This window comes from Primulina eburnea, chromosome 8, assembly GCF_022965805.1.
Source record: "Primulina eburnea isolate SZY01 chromosome 8, ASM2296580v1, whole genome shotgun sequence".
Taxonomy (NCBI): domain Eukaryota; kingdom Viridiplantae; phylum Streptophyta; class Magnoliopsida; order Lamiales; family Gesneriaceae; genus Primulina; species Primulina eburnea.
In genome coordinates this window covers 685,881-707,523 of record NC_133108.1, presented here as the reverse complement: position 1 = coordinate 707,523, position 21,643 = coordinate 685,881, and the positions used below count along the sequence as shown (strand labels likewise).

Sequence of the window (21,643 nt, the reverse complement as noted above, 5' to 3'; positions counted from 1 at the left end):
GTCTTTTTTGTGTACCTTATTGTTAGCTTGAAGGACACGGAGTTAGGTGTGGGGGGGCCTTTACTTCATTCATTAAGCCATGTATATTTGTGTTACCTCGGACCATATATGAATTTGTGGTGAATCTACGCATATATACATATACATACATACATATACATAAATATATATTTATATATATATATTTATATATACATATAATATATGCCTCCATCGGATCGGGTAGAATAATATACGGATCCACACCCTACAGCATGATTTCTTTCAAAATCGTGTCATGTAGTTTATATTCTCATTTTCGATTATTATAGACGAAAAATTCCAAATTTTAATTTCTTGATGATTTACAGATTTTAATATTTACGACTCAAACTGACTTGTTAACAGGTAGGTAATAAAAGGCTAATTAATTATCCATTATTATTTTCCATTTCTAACTTTAAGTGGTACTTTTGACTGCTTAACAGGGGGCCCAAACGATTGATAAAAGGATCCAGCTTATATCGATCGATCTAAGGAACATGTATGGAAATTTATGCGGTTTTGTGATCTTTCAGCTTGAGCAGAAAGCGTTTAGTAAAAATTAACTTATGCCTGTTTGGACTGAAACGGTAGCACAAGGAAAACTTCGGGAATGAACAAAACTCGAATATAAAATTATGATTTGAGAAGATATTTGAATAATTAATTTCAAATGACACTAACCTTGCATATATTTAAAATCAATCACAATTATCATTACAAATACTTAACTTTCATATGTAGAGGATTTGAATTCGTTTGAATATAGTCAAAATCCAATCAAGTTGAAGAATATATGGAATTGTGAGTTCGAAATTCATGCAACCAAAAAGATTAAATAACACATCCGAGGGCATTGATGTAATTAAGGAAGATTTCTCTTTTTCTACGAGCCACCAAGGAAACTTTGTTATTTTTTTTGGAAGAAGTTGAACTTTTCAATATTTAAGCATAGATTTTGAACAAAAATGGTCTTCAAATGCATGCAATCACCATTCACCACGCTAAAATATCGCAGAAAATAAATCCACGAGATACAAAACACAATTTATATGCTAATTTATAATGTCAATATGGAAAAGTAAAAGAATAAAAATTACACTTACTTCTACCCTCGAACACTAGGTTACATACAATGTCATACGAGAGCAACGCTTTCGGTTAAGAGATGCATACATAATAACCACATTGAGCGTGGCCCTACTACCAGAAGACAAGAGGACAATAATTTTACATAAAATAATATATAGATCTACAGATCAACTACTCAGGGAAAAAAAGGGGTGTGGGTGGTTGAAAATTCTGACTTTCATTTAAAAAAAAAAAAACAATCACAATTTGGACCATTTCCAAGCATTATTCAGTTTGTAAGCACTTGTTTTGGCCATGTAATAGAGTGAGCAGATACTGAGATCAAATGCTCACGCATGCAACCCATATCACAATAGTATATTGTCAGGGTAAGCTCAATAAAGGAACACGAGCCCAAAATGTATTGCAGGATAGTGTCAAACTAATATTACTTGTATTTTGTCCTACATGCATGCCGAGTGGTTAACCATAGCTATCAGGGGCAAGCATCATTGCGAGAGCGATCAAACATTTAAAAGTTTTTTCACAAGTAGATGATGAAACAGAAAAATTCATGAATGAAAAATTAGTCGAGGTTACCTGCTCTTACCATAGATGACAGCTTCACCAACCAGACGTCTGAGCCGCATTGGCCAATCACATGATAGATCCTCAGGCACCTTCATAATCTACAACTTCTTGAATAACATCTTTAAAATGGTTATTGACCAAACAAGCAAAACAATTAAACGTTATAGCTTGATAAGTGATTGCAAATAGAGGTACAAGAACCTTTTGGATTTCAGATGCAAAATAGTCTAAATTATAAAATATAATATATAAACAAACGTCCAACAGATATATCATATCGCAAAATTAAAATTCGCAAGAAGCAAATTCCTTAGATAAAATTGCAATCACAACAGTGAACGAAATAACGACATGAAAAACAAGATTTAAGAAAATATTGATCCAGACAAAACAAGTAAGCAAACAGCTGAGATCTAAGTAATGAAGTCAACTGATACATCGGTCGGACAAAGTAAAATGGATAAAGGCTGCAGGTTCTTGGGAGCACTGCAAATTAAAGCTTGGAGACGAGTGGTGTCGGGACATGCATTTTCAGTGGGTAAGATCTTCGGATAATAGTTCACATATAGGAAAGCATCAAGGTGGATCGGTTGATCCAGACCCTGTATCAACTGCTCTTCAGGTTTAGGCAGGTAGCTTCATTAAGATGGGCATGAGGCTGGCTTCAGGCTTCAACATCACAGCTGTTATGTTGGGAAGGGAAATGAAATAAATGCAAACCAATAATATCAGTCATACTTGGGACACTGATATGGCAATTACAGCAACTTGTCAAAATGCACTGTGAATTGGTGCTACTTGTTGGAAAATGCTGACTGAAGTGAAGATAGGATATGCAAAGTCATCTGATGGTCTACCTGCGATTTTATTATTGACCTCTAGTAGTCAAAGGTTCTTCCACGGGAAATAGAATTACGGCCAGATATCCTGGTAAAGGAAGCTAACAATCAGGAACTAAATGGAATAGCATTTCAAGCTAGGGAATTATTCATCGTAAGATGATAAAGTTGAACAAAGTAAACTTCCCCAACAAGGAAAGTTAACACCCTGAGCCAGATAGAACACATTGGAAGCAAATGTTTTAAAGTCTATCACTGGTTTCAGAGGTAAAGCTCAGCACAAATAAGGCTGGAAAAGTCGTTAAACATGATAATATTTTGTGCAAATAAAATTCCAGTTACTATCATGTATCATCTGGAACAAGCACGATGGACTTTACAGGTTATAACAGACCCAGGATATCTAAAGAAACATATTCATTAAATATTGCTAAGGTGAATAGGATGCCAAAAATCTTACCCGGAATCAATCGAACGTAATGACAAGTAACTTCCATACGCTCCATAAGCATTGCCTCCACCACCACTCTGCAAATGACAAAAACAAAAAAAGATCTAACACAGGACAAAACAAAGAGAGAGAGGTGCATTTCATACTTTATTTTTAGCAAACAACGTAGAAAATTAGGTAACAATACCTGAAGACTGCCATACAGACCATAGGAATCCACAGGTGCCAAATCAAAACGACCATACCCACCAGAAGAATACCCACGCCCACGGCTCTTAGCATCTCTGTTTTCATATTTCAAGCTATCTGAACCATCTGATGACACTGGAAGGTACGGGAGAACAGGCAGAAATGCAGGCAGATAACCCTGTCCCTCCTTGTCAAAAAGATCAGCCCTCAATCTTGAAGTTACTTGTATAAGAGCATCCTTAGCAACATCAAGATCTCCAGAAATCTGTAAACAGTAAATCGTTCATGAGATGATATTCAACCTAAAATATCGCAACATTCATTCACATCCTTCCACATGGCTCAATTTTCTACTCCGCACAAAAGGGTGTACAACAGAAACCATAACATCCACAATATTAGATATTATACAGCAATCACTAGTATTATCTCTTTCTTCTAGCAGTTTACGCGATCTTAAGAAAAGTACAACAGTTTTGATTAATGGAGTAATGGTTCGACGCATACCATGGAAAAAACATCAGTTGTGCAATATGCAAAAAGGAGCATACCATGAAAAAAATATAGGTTATGCGATAAGCAAAAAGGGCGTACACAAATTTCGATAATGGTTAAAACAGTTAGATTAAACACTTTACACTAAATGTAGATATCAGCAACACCATAACAATTCCTAGCATTTCACCTGCACCATCTCATCATCTTTAGAAGCAACTTTCGGCAGGTTTTCTTTGGACAGTATGCGAATGTTGGCTTTGGTGGCTTTCCTCATCTCTGAAATTATGGAACCTCCTTTTCCAATAAGACAGCCAATTTGAGAAGATGGAACGAGCAATCGTGTGGTAAAAGAAAGGAGCCCAGAATCCCTTTCAACTTTCTCACTGCACCTGGGCTGCAAGCGTGCAGCCGCATTGATTGCCGGGGAAAATGCATCTTCAAACATCTAAAAATTATAGTAGATATTCCCCAACAATTAAATAATAAAGTAAGATTATGAATAAAAGACTAATTTATCGGTGAAAAATTTAACACCTCTTTTGCAGAGATAGATATCACACGATCATTTCCATCAGCAGAGGAGCTATCAACTTTAATAGCCGCGCCAGAATCTTGCCTTATTTGATTAATGATCATGCCACCCTTTCCAATTACACCTCCAATATTCGCATTTGGACAAATCAAACGAAGTAAGAATTCTTGTGAAGATGCTTCATTTCTTGGAGCTGAATAAATAGACTGAGACCAATCTGCACTCTCACCCTTATAACCTCCATATGCGCCTACAAGTGGAGTTAATCCCATGATTGGACCACCACCAGCAGCCCCCAATACCGAACTAGAAGATGGATAGCCAGTTTGAGCAGAAGAAAGTAAATGCTGAGATCGAGATGGATTATCATGTAGACGAGAAGCAATCTGCTGAAGAGCTTTCTTCACCACTGAGGTATCACCTGATATCTATACGTGAGGGAAAAAGGATTATTAGCTCAACAAAAGGAAGCATCCACCAAAAGTAGAATTTCCGTAACTCCAATAAGGCAATAATGTGAAATAGAGAGCAATCGTGAAGCAGGATGGGGACAATATAGCTTTAATTAGGTATCAAGAGTACCTGCACCAGTTCATCTGAACTCAACGCAGAAGTTGCCAGATGATCATCCTTTACAATACAGATCTGTGCCCCGGTTTCACTTCGGATGTTTTGAACTATCTGTCCACCCTTCCCAATGATACATCCAATCTGATCAGAAGATACTAGCAGACGAGCAGTCACCAGCAGGCCTTCTTCTAAGTTCTCCTCAACTGCAGTGCCATCAACAACAATCCTATCATGAACCTTAAAAAGGGCATCTTGAGCGGGACAAAAATGACCATCAACACTATCAGATACATTAGTTCCCTCGCTGGTGCTGTAAATAGTGACAATACGTTCCTCACATCCTGGTACAGACTCACCAATTCTTATCTTGGATTTAGTATCCAATCTTAATTGCTTAACGATCTCCCCGCCCCTTCCAATTATACTTCCAATTTTCCTTCCAGGGCACAGGTAGCGGTATACAGTATCCTCAGGCCCAATGTCGAGTGGATCTTTATCGATTCCTGAATTTCTTCTTTTATTTGCACCATTATCAGTGTAGTCGGAATGAGAACGAGAGCGTTTGCCGTAGTTATTTCTCTGACCTGCCATCCTGAAATTAGACATTTGACAGAAGGTCAAATAAGAAAATTCTCAGTGTTCAAAGAAATTACATTTTCAGCATTCAAACATAGAAAAATATATTTTTGTTCCACAGAAAAATAATATTTCCTCAAATTCGCATCATGTATCTGCATCACTGCAAGTAAAATTTTTTCTGCTAATCTCATTCGATAATGTGCATATTTGATCAATAAAAGTTACATGCAGCAATCAGGATATTAACCAATTTCAAAACCTATACACTGCAATATGATTTCGAGAGAAGTTCAAAAACCAACCACAATTACAACCCCATTCCCATCTTAGCATCAACCTACACAGCAAAAGGGAAAAAAAGGAGAGATTTCCCTCGAATGGTATGTTCATCACATGGATAAACCGAATTACTAAGCACCTGATATTATTCAATTACACCCAAACACTCTCTCCTCCCAAAAAATAACAGACTAAAGGTTCCCATCACACATCAACTAGACTAGAACCACTTATAACACCATGATATTAATTGATTTTTCAATAAACAAGGCCGGTAAAAGAAGAAATAGCCAAGCAGTAATAACTTGAACAGATCAATCCAAAAATCAACATCCTTATCTCTCAACTAAAAGCAAAAGTAACGAGTAAAATTTCAGAGGTAATAGAAATTGTAATCGAACAATACCCCTCTGATCGAAATTCCTAGTACTCGATCATGACCATGAGCGATATTACAAAAATGAAAATGACATATTGTACGCACCGATTCCAAACAAGCGAACCAGAAATCTGGATTAGATAAAGAGAAAAAAAGGGATAGATCTTCAAAGTTCAAATTACTCGAGCGATTGCAGATATAAAAAATATACAAGTATCAATCAACAGCGAAGAATCGTCAATAGCGAGCGGTCTAAGATAAATAATTGAATTGTACCTTTCCGGAGAATTGAGCCTTTTTTCCACAAGGGTAGGGTTTCTGATTTTCCCCTAGAATTTACCCGTACATCTAATTTAGGCATTTGATATACTAACCACGCGATAATTCGCATGAAATTTTAACGTGATTAATTATCTTTAAATCTTTAAGTTATATATTAGGATAAAACATTTATTTAATTGTTTTTAAAATTATTAAAGTAATAATTTCAGATTTAGGACTACGTTTTACTTAAGTAGAACTCCACTCTTACAAATCATGGACTCAAAAATTCGAATCATCTTATATGGTTTTTAATTGATCATACAATGCGCTTCAATCACACAATGGCTGCTTCGTCGTTGGACCATCACATGAATGTAAATTTTTATATGAACGCAAATACTCACAACAGTATATTGTATCATAATATGACTTGAGCTGCGACAATGACATTGATGAGAGACACGAGGATGGTGATGATGACAACTACCGTAGGATTTTATCATATTTTATTGATAATTTTTATTGTATATTTTAGTTTATATATAAGTCGAATTTGAAATATTTGTATATGTAAAATATTAGTTGGATTTATTTGACATATATTAATTTAATGTTATTTATTGGAAAAATTATAATTTAATTTATCATGGTTGATATATAGTCAAATTTGTTAATATTTTTTAAAATAAAAAAACATTTTAATAATTAAAAATTTAAATATAAAAAAAATTATAATTTATTAATTTATGAATTTAAATAATATTTATAATTTAAAAATAATTTAAAATAAATAATTTAGCGACATATTTTAATTTTTTCGCTAAATTTAGCAACGTTTTTCATAAAAACCGTCGCAAGTTAAGACATGTTTTCACAAATAAAATCGTCTTCAATTGCGATGATTTCAAAATCGTCCCAAAATTTAGCGATATTTATTAAATCCATTGTTAATATTAGCGACAATGTTTCACAATTTGTCACAAAAACGGTCGTTACCTAACGACAACTTGAAACAAAAAATGTCATAACTAGCAACTACTTTTAATTTCATCACTAATTTTATAGATGTTTTTACATAAACACCGTCGCTAAAATAGGGATACAAGCGATTGCGTGCTTTCAAAAATAGCGACGGTATTCTTAAAAAGAACCATAGCTAAATCTGCTATGGTTTTTGAAAAACTGTTTTTATAGGTCATCGACGACTATTTAAGAGATTAAATTCAAAATTAGCAACGGTTGTAGCTACGGTTTTTATTGTCGTGAGACATCTTTCATTTATATAGTGACGTAATATAATATAATAATGAAAATGATCAATATAATTGGATAGAATAATTGTACATGAGACTGATTTTTTTTATAAAAAACTTGAGCTAAATATTGATATAACAAATATATGTCACAAGTCAATGTGAGTTTTGAGAATAGTACTTTCGAATTGGACACATCGAGCTATCTAAGGATGGGTTCGGTCGACCCTACCCTTGCTGACAGTGCCCGCAAGGGTCGATCCAACGGCTCGAATTTTTCTAAGTCAATTTTTTTTTTTTTACAGAGAGGTGGGCCCAGATCACTCATGTGGAGTGATCCGAGCTGTTCATTGACCGTGCAGGCACTGCGTGGACGGACAGAGTGAAACAAACCCTAAGGATGAGTGCGATATCTTTTTGAGTGTTGATGATACCAAATCTTTCCTGGGTTCGGTCTGGTGAGCTTGAACTTTAGATCAACAATGTTTGGGCCGGGGCGGACGGAACACTACCGGTTTGTATGAAACTAGTAGGTATTGGAAGGTGCCGAGAATTTTTCCGGCATGACCACTCCGATTTTTCGATTGGGTTTTTGTGTCTTTAGAAAAAGGAATGGGAGAATGCCCTCTGAAATAATTCTCAAGAAAGTCTTATATCCTGAATGCCCTTCACCATGAAAATGTACACGATATTAATAGTGGTTGAGGGGACTTCTTACCATATTGAGCCGAAGTCTATTTTAGGTAAATTTCCTTATAAAATTAAACTCTTCTCCAATCACTGCAAGTTAGGGCCGGACCTCTCGCCACCTCTAATCACATGGAGAAATTCCGGCCTGATCCCTTGTCGCCTCTAATCACACGGCGAGATCCTGGCACATTCAAGGCTCATTTACGCCTTTTATTTTTGACAAAGTTATTAAGGTATAGGCAGATTACATGGGCTTGAGATTCGTAATATAGGCATCTGTGTTTGACAAGAGCTCGCTCCGTATTAATTGGACATGATACCAATGGTTTGGCTCGGCCACCGGGGCTCGGCCGAGCACTATCCCGGGCTAGGCCGAGCACTAGCTCGGCCGAGCACTACCCCGAGCTCGGCCGAGCACCCGCTCGGCTGAGCACAGGGCTCGGCAGCTCGGCCGAGCCCTATCCCGAGCTCGGCCGAGCCCAAGGCTCGGCCGAGATAGCCGTGCACTAGCTCGGCCGAGCAGCTCGGACGAGCACAGGGTTCGGCCGAGATAGCCGAGCACTAAGGAGACGAGAGATGATCGGCCGGGCATAGGACTCGAGCACGGTCCAATATTGAGGGCATCAGTAGTAACCCCCCCTATGTGGTCTAAAAGAAGTATTGAATTTTAGACCAGTGAATCGCTAGGATTGAGCCTTAAGCCCTTGAGTTCAACATTGGTCGCGGGAAGATCTAGACCGTTCGAGTTTTTTGTAAAATTTTGGTCGGATAAGATCGGATGGGGGTATGAATCCCAAGGCCCTGAATAGGCATGATCCTAGTCGTTCATTCTTGAGTTAATCGGACGGCTCTCCTTCGTCTGACCTTCCTATAAATATGGCTTTTCTTCATTCATAAATCTTACCATTCTCCCATTTCTCTCTCAAAGCACAAAGCATCTCCCATCCTTTCGACGCTCTCGGTTCGGCCAACTGTCTTGGGTTCGGTAACCTCTCGCTCACTCTGCTCTTCTTGACCACTTCGGTAAGTTCTTCTTCCCGTGTTAATTGCAATAGTTTGATTAAGGAATGGATGAAGCTGTAGGCACTTCTTCCCCCTCCCCTTCGAAGACTTCGGTGGAGCTTCCCTGGTACGAAGTCAAAGCTTCGACCCTAGGATATGACGATGTCTCTAGGATTAGAGAGTTATCGGGCTTGTCTCCGAAAATTGATATTTTGATCCCCGAGATTACGGATAGGGCTCATCTCCCCCCAAACGGATACTACACCTTTTATTTGGATCAACTAGAGATGGGTCTTCGGTTTCCCATCCCCAAAGCCGTTCAGTATCTTTGCGAGCACTATCTTATATGTCCCAGTCAATTAGCTCTTAATTCCTTTAGCACGCTGTTAGCCTTAGGAGTCTTACTTAAGTATTTTGGGATACCCCTCTCCGTAGCCCTCTTAGATCGCTTTGTGCAGATCAAAAGAAAGGAAATAGGTCGGTTTTATTTATCACCTCGGCCCGGGTGTGACTTTCTGGTCGGGAACCCCTCCTCTCATAAAGGTTGGATGAACCGTTATTTTTATGTGGAGTCCGAGCCGTTTCCTTGGTATTGTGATATGACTTGGGCCGAACAGTTAACCCTTAGAGATCCGCCTGCACCTGGACGTGCCATCGATTTGACCAACTTTTTAGCTAGTATCTCGGAGAAGTGTTTCGACGTAAAGAGCTTGATCCAGGACGATCTCCTTTGCGAGTTTAAGTTCTGCAGAAAAGGAATAGAAGTGGAGGGGGACATAGGTATATTTTCCTCAACCTTTCCCTTTTATACTGAAAAATAATATTATGCTAACTCTATGCTTCTTCCCCATCTTTTCTTCTTCTTCACTTCTTCTACCCTCTCTTCTTCTTCTTCTTTTTTTTTTTTTTTTTTTTAGACGAAAGAATTATGAAGTCCGCCATGCTTGAGAACATGAGAAGGAGGAGAGGCGAGGCCGGAAATTCTTCGAAATCCTCTACTGCTGAGGCCAAGGGGAAGCAGAAGAAATTGCCCCTTGATTCTGATGAGCAGCCCGTGAAGAAAGTTCTTAGGATCACTACTTCGTCCCCGATCTCCAAAGGCTCTGGGAAGGGGCCCCTCAGTTCTTCCACTGTTCCCGACACCCGCGATTTTGAAGAGGTCAATCGGGAGGCACCCCTCGATCATGGGACCTCTTTCATAGCCCGCCCTTCCGGACCGAAGGCTCTAAACTTTGTTCGGCATTTGGTTTCCTCCGAGGATCTCACCCTTGTGAAGGCCGCTACTGACCTTCAAGCCATGGAGTCTATGTCTCTTAATTTCATGCAGGTGAATATTTTTGTCTCTTTTGTATTCACGGTTCTTCTTTAACGAAACTTATACATGCGCTTGGCAGGCTCTTGTCTGGGGGGAGGAAGTCACTGATCGGATGGGTGATATGCTCAGCCGACACAGGGAACTTATGAAGAGAATGGAAGATATCCATACCCGGAGTGAGGCAGAGAGAGCTTCTTTCCTTGCCGAGGTCGAAGCAGCCCGAAATCAAGCACAAATCTTTGAGGACAAAGCCGTTTGGGCGGAACAAAGAACCCTTCAGCTTGAGGAAGAACTGCGCCGGAAGGAAAATGAAACCGAGGTCATATGGCGTCAGAAGAAAGAGGAGTTCATCCGCACTTCGGAATTTGAATCCTTGTGCTCAGACAAAGCTACCTCATACTTCGAGCATGGATTTAATGGGAGCATCGCTCAGCTACGAGCCAACGGGTATTCCGAAGCCGAACACCCTTTTTCCTTCCTAGATATGTTTAGGGCCCTTGAAGACATGCCGGAAGAGGCGGAGAGGAGTGATAAAGAGAGAGTGAAAGCTCAGACACCTTGAAGAAGGAGCCCTTCGGGCGGGATCTTCGCCTTTTACTTATTTGCTTCAAATGTTTATGTTTCTGAATGTTTTCTAGTCATGTTTCCCTATCATCAGTCAATGTTTAAAACCCATGCCTCTAACTTTGATCTACTATTATTGAAATGCTACTAAACAAGTACTTTGTTCGAAAGATATGTTGAGAAATCGAATTAGCATATCTTATAAACTTATCGCGAGGTCGGACTTTGTTTTTATTGCCGAGCGCGAGGTCAGGCTTTTAATCTTGCCGAGCGCGAGGTCGGACTTTGCTTTTATAGCCGAGCACGAGGTCGGGCTTTTAATCGTGCCGAGCGCGAGGTCGGACTTTGCTTTTATAGCCGAGCGCGAGGTCGGGCTTTTAATCGTGCCGATCGCGAGGTCGGACTTTGCTTTCATTGCCGAGCGCGAGGTCGGGCTTTTAATCGTGCCGAATTTGCTTTTATTGCCGAGCGCGAGGTCGGGCTTTTAATCGTGCCGAACGCGAGGTCGGATTTTTTTTTCGTTGCCGAACGCGAGGTCGGACTTTGAGTGTTAGGCCGGACTTTGCTAGGTGTAAAAATGATATATCAACGCCTAATATTATTCATGATTTTGGAAATAAAGACATAATTCCAATAAAGTGAAGATAAAACTAACATGGTAAATTGAGACTGTGACTAAGCATAGTATTTCTTCAAGTGTTGGACGTTCCACGGGCGCTTGGTTTTCTTTCCATCAGCGTCTTCTAAATAGTAAGCTGCAATCCCTGCTTTCCTGATAACTTTATAAGGCCCCTCGTATTTCGGATCCAATTTCCCTCTTTCTCCTTGAAACTGGATTTTCTTCATGACCAGATCCCCTGTTTCGAACGATCGGGGCCGCACCCTTTTGTTATATGCTCGAGCCATCCTCTTCTGATAGGCAGCCATCCGAACAGCTGCTCGGTTTCTCTTTTCCTCTATGAGGTCCAAATCCATGGCCCTTAATTCATCATTATTCAACCCATACCCTATCACCCGAGCACTTTCTTGTCCGATTTCCGCTGGCAAGACGGCCTCAGTACCATATACAAGGTTATAGGGTGTTTCTCCAGTTCCTGTCCGAGCTGTGGTTCGGTAAGCCCACAACACGCTAGGTAATTCATCAACCCACTTTCCTTTGGCAGAGTCCAGACGTGCTTTAAGAGCGTGCACAATGGATCTGTTAGTGACCTCGACCTGTCCATTACTCTGAGGATAAGCCACAGATGTGAATATCTGCTCTATCTTCATCTCTCTGCACCATTCTCGAATTTTGGAGCCGCAGAACTGTCTCCCATTGTCAGATATAAGTCTCTTGGTATCCCAAACCGACATACCAGGTTCTTCCATAAAAATTTTAAGACTTCTCCTTCAGTAATTTTGGCCAACGGTTCTGCTTCCGCCCACTTAGAGAAATAGTCGACTGCTACCAATAAGAATTTTCTTTGTCCTGTGCTTATGGGAAATGGTCCGACAATGTCTATGCCTCATTGATCAAAAGGACAAGGGGAAATGACTGACCTCATAAGTTCGGCTGGTTGCCATTGTAAATTAGCATGTTTTTGACAATTATGACAGGACCTTACCACCTTTAGCGCATCCTTTTTCATAGTTGGCCAGAAGAAACCTGCCATCAAAGCCTTCCGAGCCAAAGCTACGCTTCCCAGATGGTTACCACAGCATCCTTCATGGACTTCTCGAAGGACATAATCAGCTTCTTCCGGGCCCAAGCATTTCAAGAGAGGTCTAGAAAAAGACCTCTTATACAATGTCCCATCTAAGAGCGTGAAACGGAGTGCTCTCCTTTTGACTTCTCGAGCCCTTTTTGGTTCAGCTGGGACTTTCCCATCACATAAGTATTGTTGAACCTCATACCTCCAATCTTCTTCTATCATCTTTACTTCTCCTGCCTGAAGATGGTAAATTTGAGAGATAAGCTCTTGTCCGACTAGTTCTGACCCCGTGGGATGATCAAGAGAACTGGCCATCTTGGCCAATCTATCCGCTTTCTCGTTCTCAGTTCGAGAAATTTGTTTCAGGATTAACTCGGAGAAGTCCTCCTTAGCTTTTTCAATAGCTTGGGCGTATCTCATCATTTTTTCATTTTTCACCTCAAACTTGCCTTTGCTTTGCTGTATTACCAATTGAGAATCAGAATAGAGGACGGCTCGAGTAACACCCATGCTTCGGGCAGCCCTTAGCCCTACCAAAACTGCTTCGTATTCGGCCTCATTATTGGAGGCCCGGAAGTCCAGCCTCACCGCTACCTCAGTTTCTTCTCCCCAAGGAGATATCATCACGATTCCGACCCCACTCCCTGTTCGACAAGAAGAACCATCTACGAAAATCTTCCATTGTTTCTCCTCCGATACTTGCACAGTCTCCACCAGAAAGTCTGCTAAAGCCTGGGATTTAATTGCAGTTCTGGGCTCAAACTTGATATCATATTCACTGAGCTCGGTTACCCACTTAATCAATCTTCCTGAGGTATCTGGATGTGAGACAATCTTCCCCAAGACGCTGTTGGTGAGGACAGTGATAGGATGCGATAGGAAATACGGCCTCAATTTTCTGGCCATGATGACGAGGGCCAATGCCAACTTTTCCTGAGTCGTATAATTGAGCTCTGCTCCCTTTAAAGCGTGACTCACAAAATAGACCGGCTGATGAACTGCATCATCTCTTCTGACTAGAACCGAACTCGCAGCCTGGGGAGTGACTGCTAAGTACACAAAGAGCTCTTCTCTAGGGACGGGTTTGTTCAAGACAGGGAGTTCCCTAAGATAAGCTTTCAGCTCCTGCAATGCTTTTTCACTCTGATCGTTCCACTCGAAATTTTTAGTTTTCCGAAGTACCTTAAAGAAGGGGAAACTTCGATCAGCGGATCGAGATATGAATCGGGCTAGAGCGGCAACTCTCCCTGTCAATCGCTGTACTTCTTGGATGTTTCGAGGAGAACCCATAGAGGATAGTGTTTGCACCTTTTCTGGATTAGCCTCAATGCCTCTGCGAGTCACCATGTACCCCAAAAACTTCCCCGTCTGAACCCCGAACACACACTTGCTAGGGTTCAGCTTCAGCCTGTACTCCCGCAAAGTCTGAAATGTTTCATCCAGATCTGTCACAAACTGATCGACTGCCTTGGACTTGATCAATATATCGTCCACATAGACCTCAACGTTCCTCCCAATCTGCTTTTTGAAGACCTTATCCATAAGCCTTTGATATGTAGCACCGGCATTCTTTAACCCGAAGGGCATTACTACGTAACAGAATGTTCCTTCGGATGTGATAAAACTGACCTTGCTTCTGTCTTTTTCCGTCAAGGGAACTTGGTGATATCCTTGATATGCATCGAGAAAACAAAGGAGCTCGTGTCCTGCCGTAGAATCGACCAATTGATCTATCCTTGGGAGAGGATAACAGTCTTTAGGGCAGGCCCGGTTTAAGTCGCGGAAATCCACACACATCCGCCATTTTCCAGCCGATTTAGGAACTAAGACCACATTAGATAACCATGTCGGGAAATGGATTTCTTGAATGTGTCCTGCTTTTAATAAATCTTGCACTTGCTCCTTGATGATAGCGTCTTTTTCAGGGCCGAAGTGCCTCTTCTTCTGAATCACAGGTCGGCATTCGTCCAAGACATTCAACTTATGCTCCATCACCTCCCTCCTAACCCCTTGGAGTTCGGACGGAGACCAAGCGAATATATCTTTATTCTTCTCCAAACACTGGACCAATCGTTCTTTCAAGGACTCTTCCAAGGCTCGGGCTATCCTCACGACTCCGGATGGGGGTTTTAGGATAAGCTCCTCACACACGTCCTCCGAAGTAACCTCTCCTGCTTCTTCGATTAGATGTAGTTGATTGAATCCCCTGGATTCAGGTCGACTTGGATGTTCAATTTTGGCCGACTTTTGCTCAACCCTTACTTCTTCCACGTAACATTTTCGAGAAATCTTCTGATCTCCCCTAACCTCTCCTACAGCTTCTCCGACAGGGAACTTGATCTTCTGGTGCAGAGCCGAGGCAATTGCCATGAAAGCGGCCATGGCTGGTCTCCCCATAATAGCATTATACGATGAGGGGGCATCAACTATCACAAAGTTGATGACCCGGGTCTTTCTAACATCCCCACTCCCCAGAGAGAGAGGGAGATTGACGACCCCAAGGGGGTGTATTGATGGCCCGTGAATCCAAACAAAGCCGTGGAGATAGGCTCTACCGTGTATTCGCCCAAGTCCATCTGATCCATCGCTTCTTTAAACAGAACATTGACAGAACTTCCGGAGTCCACAAAGATACGAGCCACCTCATAATTGGCGATCATAGCTCGGATAACCAAAGCATCATTATGCGGGTCGGCCACTCCCTTCATGTCCTCGGGTCCAAAAGAAATTATCGGTCCGGAGCGTGTTTGAGTGCTACTAATCTCCATGTTTTCCAATCTCCGGCTGCTAGCTTTCCTGGCCCGGTTGGAGTCTCCGTCCGTAGGCCCACCCGATATCATATTAATTACCCCGCGAGGGGGTAATTGCTCACGAGGTTCTGCCCTCCGCATATTCGGGTTAGCATTTTGAAAGTTTTCCCTTTGATTCGGAGCCCTCCTCCTTTCAGGATCATTTTCCTCCCGTGTTCTCTTATGGGGTCGGTACCCACCACCCGTACTGGCTAGAATTGCTTTCATTTCTGGATCTCTCTGGATGATCCGTTCTATTTCTTGATTCAAGTGATGACATTCATCGGTAGTATGACCATAATCCTTGTGAAATTCACAATACCTTTCTGACCTGGGATTACGAGGTCCTCTGTCACTACTCCGAGGTCTTCGAATGAGTTGTCGCTCGTCACACAGCTCCAATGCTCGAGATTTGTTGACTTTCAAAGGTGTGTAAGCAGCGAACTGCCCAAGCAACGTAGGTGGTTCGAAACGCCCGACCCTTGGTACAATGTGGGTGTGTCGAGCATCTCGTGTAACCTTGGCTAAGGTCTTTGGTTCACTTCTCCTAGCCATCTGTACTTCTTCCACGTTCATGTATTTCTCGGCTTTGGCCAACAGTTCTTCAAAAGTAGTCGGAGGTTTCTTTACCAATGACTTGAAAAAGTCACCACCTCTTAGCCCTTGTGTAAAGGCGCTTATTAGTATGTCCGGAGTAGCTGAGGGAACATCGATGACCATCTTGTTAAACCTCTTAACGAAATCTCGTAGGCTTTCTTGTTCTTGTTTAACATTGAATAGACTCAGAGCCGTCAATGGATGCTTTTTGCTACTAGCAAATTGGTGGAGAAAAGCCCTTCCGAAGTCTTGAAAAGTGCTGATGGTCCCCGGCCGAAGCAAATTGAACCACTGCTGTGATGACCTGACCAAAGTGGTTAAGAAGACCCTACACTTGATCGGGTCTGAGTATTGGTGCAATAAAGCCGCGTTCTCAAATCGGGACAGATGCTCTTCCGGATCTCCCGAGCTGTCGTATTCTCCGACGTTAGGGAATCTGAAATTTTGAGGCAATTCAGCGGCTAATATCTCGGCCGAGAAAGGGATCCCCCGAGCCAGAAGTGGTGGAAGAGGGGGTGCATTCCTCTCCTCTTTAAGGCGTTCCATCTCCTCCCTTAAACTCTGTATCTCTTGCCTTTGGGCTTCATGATCCTGTCCTGGGGGAGGATTGTTGTCTGGTCTCTGTGCCAAGACTTGTTCTATAGTCGTAGTGATCAACCGGACGAGCTCCGTCATGTTGGACGTTGGTTGATTGTCTTCTCCCGATCGACTCCTGGTACTTGCCATCTTATCTCTTTTTTCAATTTCCTACAGACGGCGCCAATTGATGATACCAAATCTTTCCTGGGTTCGGTCTGGTGAGCTTGAACTTTAGATCAACAATGTTTGGGCCGAGGCGGACGGAACACTACCGGTTTGTATGAAACTAGTAGGTATTGGAAGGTGCCGAGAATTTTTCCGGCATGACCACTCCGATTTTTCGATTGGGTTTTTGTGTCTTTAGAAAAAGGAATGGGAGAATGCCCTCTGAAATAATTCTCAAGAAAGTCTTATATCCTGAATGCCCTTCACCATGAAAATGTACACGATATTAATAGTGGTTGAGGGGACTTCTTACCATATTGAGCCGAAGTCTATTTTAGGTAAATTTCCTTATAAAATTAAACTCTTCTCCAATCACTGCAAGTTAGGGCCGGACCTCTCGCCACCTCTAATCACATGGAGAAATTCCGGCCTGATCCCTTGTCGCCTCTAATCACACGGCGAGATCCTGGCATATTCAAGGCTCATTTACGCCTTTTATTTTTGACAAAGTTATTAAGGTATAGGCAGATTACATGGGCTTGAGATTCGTAATATAGGCATCTGTGTTTGACAAGAGCTCGCTCCGTATTAATTGGACATGATACCAATGGTTTGGCTCGGCCACCGGGGCTCGGCCGAGCACTATCCCGGGCTAGGCCGAGCACTAGCTCGGCCGAGCACTACCCCGAGCTCGGCCGAGCCCTATCCCGAGCTCGGCCGAGCCCAAGGCTCGGTCGAGATAGCCGTGCACTAGCTCGGCCGAGCAGCTCGGACGAGCACAGGGTTCGGCCGAGATAGCCGAGCACTAGCTCGGCCGAAGGCCTTGCCGAGCACTAAGGAGACGAGAGATGATCGGCCGGGCATAGGACTCGAGCACGGTCCAATATTGAGGGCATCAAGTGTGATTCGTTTATTTCTCTTAAAATAAAAAATTGATAAGATCGATAATTACACACACATTTTTACTGCATGAGATCAGCAAAGTCAATTAAAGATCCTACTTCATTCATGTATATAAATATATATTTATATATATGTATGTATATGTAATATGTATAAAGTTGAAGAGAGACGAGTGATTAAATATGAATTAGTTGAAGTCTAGCAGTAGGTGCCCGTACCAACACTAAATTCAGTTTGAACCGCCTGAGCTAAGCTATGGGACCTATCTCATTATGCTTTTATCTATCTACCTTGCTCGCCTGGGGGAAATGCAAAGCTTTCTTTATAAATAGCATACTGATTTCAATAATATAATATATCATGTTATTTTTTATATATATATAAAGGATAATTTTGGATTCTGATCCAGTTGTACGTACCACAAAAAAAGAAAAGGAAAAATCTTTATTAAACTATTCTAGTAATTATTTTGATGAAAAAACTTATAATATTTTTGTGTTCAAAATAGATATAATGAGTTATTAATTACACTGAAATATATCTCATTTAATCAAATTAAATAATCGAATTTTTTTTGCGACCTGTGGAAGGGCAAACATGCCTCAAAGACTGCACCCATTTTTGGTGCATTATAATCCTACAATTGCATTAATGGAGGAGGAGAGAACATGTCAAAGTAGGAGTCATCCCCACTTGGCCAGTCGGTGAAACCCAGCAGGGCCCCTCCTTGGATCACTAATTTCTCCCAATCTGCAAATTAATTAAACACCGTGATTTTATAAAACTACTCCAATTAATTTGCATGTCTCTCAAATCTTTGCAGACTGATCCATGCAGCAGCACCAGCAAAGTGGTGGCGGCACTTCCGCAAACGACGGCGGAAGAGAGTTAAGTACCGCGGGAGGATTTTGCTTTATCATGAGGAATGGGTGCTTTGAACTCTCCGATAAAAACTCAGAAGCAGATGTTCTCAGAAATGTTTCTGCAGCAACCTGCACGAATTTCATTCGTGATCGAGGCAACCCTAGCGAAAATTATGGCAAGAAAACTAGAAATGGGAAGCCAAAATTATGTTCTAGAGGGCACTGGAAACTTTCAGAAGACGCCAAGCTGAGAGAACTTGTTGCCATGCATGGTCCTCAGAACTGGAACCACATAGCCAAGAAACTACAAGGCAGATCAGGTAATTAAAAATTAACTGAGTATATACTGCGCGCTAACTTATACTAATCTTTAGCCTGATTAATGGTTGGTTTGTAGGTAAAAGCTGTAGATTAAGATGGTATAATCAGCTCAACCCAAAGATTAACAGAGGAGCTTTCAGTGAAGAAGAAGAGGAGGCACTAATGGCGGCTCAAAGAGAATATGGAAACAAATGGGCCCTGATTTCCAAGCTTTTTCAGGGCAGAACAGATAATGCTGTGAAGAATCACTGGCATGTTGTAATGGCTCGGAAATATAGAGAGTTCTCTAAATCTTGCATGGAAAGACCATGGAGCAGTACTCAGTCTGCACTTGATCGTGTAGGAGTACTATTGATGGATGAATACTCAAAATCTAGCATTGCACATACTCCTACCTTCGTCTCCAGAAAGTATACCGATCCGGCCGGATTACAGATACTTGAGTCAAGTGGCGCCGTTTGTGCGCTTTCCAGGTTTCCTGGTAAGGGTTTCACGTATAAGAATCAAGTGAAACTTTTATACCATGTGCTAGTGAAATAAATACCTGATACACGAATACCAGGATCATATCATTTCTACTTTTGTTCTTTTATTTATTTACTTATTTACTTACAACTGGGGATCGGAGGCCGGGAAGGCTCGAAGAAGAGCCGATGGTGCCACTTGGGTTAATGCCCACTGACACTTTAGTTCCATATTTTGATCATTCGAGCTAGATGCCATTTTTCTTTCAAGATATGACATCGTCGACCATCTATCCACATTAATCCTTAGATAGCACGCCACCCGGCCATTTCATGTCGATTTGTATCTACATGATATAGTTATATATGAATGCTTTTCTCACAATTCGCAGGCTGGGAGGAAAGGCGGTGGCCACAGCACGGAGAAAAGATACAAAGACATATTTCGCTTTCAACATCTGAAATCTCTTTTGCTCAGCCATCACTGCCCGTTTCAGATGAGTACCAAGAAACATGCTGTTTCCAGAACAGTAATACGGAGACACCTCCCTTTATAGATTTTCTTGGGGTTGGAACCTCATAATTACCCAGTCAAACTTCCTATTTTACCAAGGGAAACAATATGCTTGCTAAGTGATTAGTTAAAATTACAATTAATCAATTGAATTTATCTGTATAACATGTTTGTTGTGAATGTTTGTGTCTTTATGATCGATTTTGATCATTTGTCAACGTTCAGTCAAGTTTCGTATCTTTTAATTTTTTGTAATTTTATTTTTTTTAACAATTTTAGTTGCTTTTTTTCACAAAAATATTGACATGGAGCCAAACACATCATCAATAATCTATTCCACGTCATAAAAAAACTAAAATTATATCAGGGCTAAATTTTGACTATATGAAAATCACAATAAAACCAGTATAAAAAACCAAATTTGTAATTTTCCTTAACAACTCAAGTCGTTGCTCCCCTTTTCAACTTCGGATTTTTGTCTAACTCCTTTTTTTTTTTGAGAAAAAAAATGAGAAACAGAATAAAACACTGCCATGATCGTGGCGAGAGGTTGGATAGACCGCTACGATTCAAATAACAAAAGGTAAGAAGAAAAAGGGGATCCATTATACCTTCTACAAATTACTACTCAAATCCATGACGAATTCTTAAATATATATGATAAAACAGGGTCTATGTAATTTTATATAACTCAAAAATCTAACTAGGTTTGAAAAAATCAATTTTTTTTTCTCTTTTATGTTTGTGTTTCCGCCATTTTGGTCATCGATGTTGTCAAATTTCATTTTTTGTTTGCTATTCTTTTTTTTTTTTTTGGTAATTTTAATTAATTTTCTAAGTGGCATTGTTGCAATGTTGCTGTAACACTACGTACGTGCGTAGTGGCACATAAGTGTTCGCGATGAAAAATACTGAAAAATACCAAAAATCGGAAGATATAAGAGTAAGATTGAAATTTGATAATATAAATGACCAAAATTGCAAAGCGATAAACACGTACGTATGACTAAAAATGCAATTTTCTCATAATATTTACTTATTTAGTTCATAAAAAAACCTAAAAAATTATTACAAGACTAAGATTGAAATTTGATTTGATTTGACTTGATTTTTTTTTCTTTTGGTTTTATTTTATCATAATGTTGACGTGGGAAAAAAATTCTGATGTATGTCGAACAATGTCAGCAATTTGACCAAAATAGTCATAAACTAAAAGTTAATATATCAAGACTAAAATGGGACAAGTTAATAGATTTAAACCCAAAATATTAGGATTGGAAACAAAAAAAATATTCCCTTTATTTGGTCATATCATTTGTAGAGATGGGGGAAAAAGGCTGTTGGAGCCTGGAGGTATGCGTAATGCTGCTGCTCAATTCAATATAGATTTGAATATTGAATACTGAAACAAATTGCACGAAAGAAGTAGAACAGAAAAATTTACCCCACAAATTAATATATTGTATATTGTATAATTTATCGCATCACTGATGTGATCTATTTTATTATTTCCTAGCACTGATGATATAAATATTATTATTTTTCTTATGTTATTATTATTTTATTTGCGTATATATATATATATATGGTCTTGCATCCCAAACAATGGAATTTGGGCAACGCGATAAGCTTGGCATCAGGATTTAACCACTCGTGTTTTCAATATATCG

General features: G+C 40.5%; 3 protein-coding genes across 10 annotated transcripts; 1 reads left to right on the top strand and 2 right to left on the bottom strand.

Moving 5' to 3' along the window:
• Positions 1–1,056: 1,056 nt before the first annotated feature.
• On the bottom strand, positions 1,057–6,397 carry LOC140838159 (RNA-binding KH domain-containing protein RCF3-like). Of its 8 annotated transcripts, none has more exons than XM_073204264.1 (8): positions 6,276–6,397; positions 4,775–5,354; positions 4,195–4,620; positions 3,848–4,105; positions 3,161–3,427; positions 2,983–3,050; positions 2,541–2,610; positions 1,057–2,366 (listed from the first exon to the last, which is right to left on the bottom strand). In XM_073204264.1, the coding sequence occupies exons 2-7, from the start codon at positions 5,351–5,353 to the stop codon at positions 2,562–2,564; spliced, it is 1,647 nt and encodes a 548-aa protein (XP_073060365.1). In that variant the 5' UTR covers position 5,354; positions 6,276–6,397; the 3' UTR covers positions 1,057–2,366; positions 2,541–2,561. The 8 variants fall into 8 exon arrangements, with proteins under 8 accessions (XP_073060365.1, XP_073060367.1, XP_073060366.1 ...); XM_073204266.1 differs by having other exon boundaries at positions 1,057–1,802; XM_073204265.1 differs by having other exon boundaries at positions 1,057–1,790.
• Positions 6,398–15,207: 8,810 nt separating this feature from the next.
• Positions 15,208–16,839, bottom strand: LOC140837871 (uncharacterized). The gene has a single exon (XM_073203958.1). It carries the CDS (start codon positions 16,837–16,839, stop codon positions 15,208–15,210), a length of 1,632 nt encoding a protein of 543 aa, XP_073060059.1.
• A 1,786-nt stretch (positions 16,840–18,625) lies between these two features.
• LOC140837628 (transcription factor MYB52-like) lies at positions 18,626–20,187 on the top strand. The gene is made up of 3 exons (XM_073203742.1): positions 18,626–18,994; positions 19,072–19,476; positions 19,852–20,187. The coding sequence occupies exons 1-3, from the start codon at positions 18,643–18,645 to the stop codon at positions 20,040–20,042; spliced, it is 948 nt and encodes a 315-aa protein (XP_073059843.1). The 5' UTR covers positions 18,626–18,642; the 3' UTR covers positions 20,043–20,187.
• Positions 20,188–21,643: the final 1,456 nt, after the last annotated feature.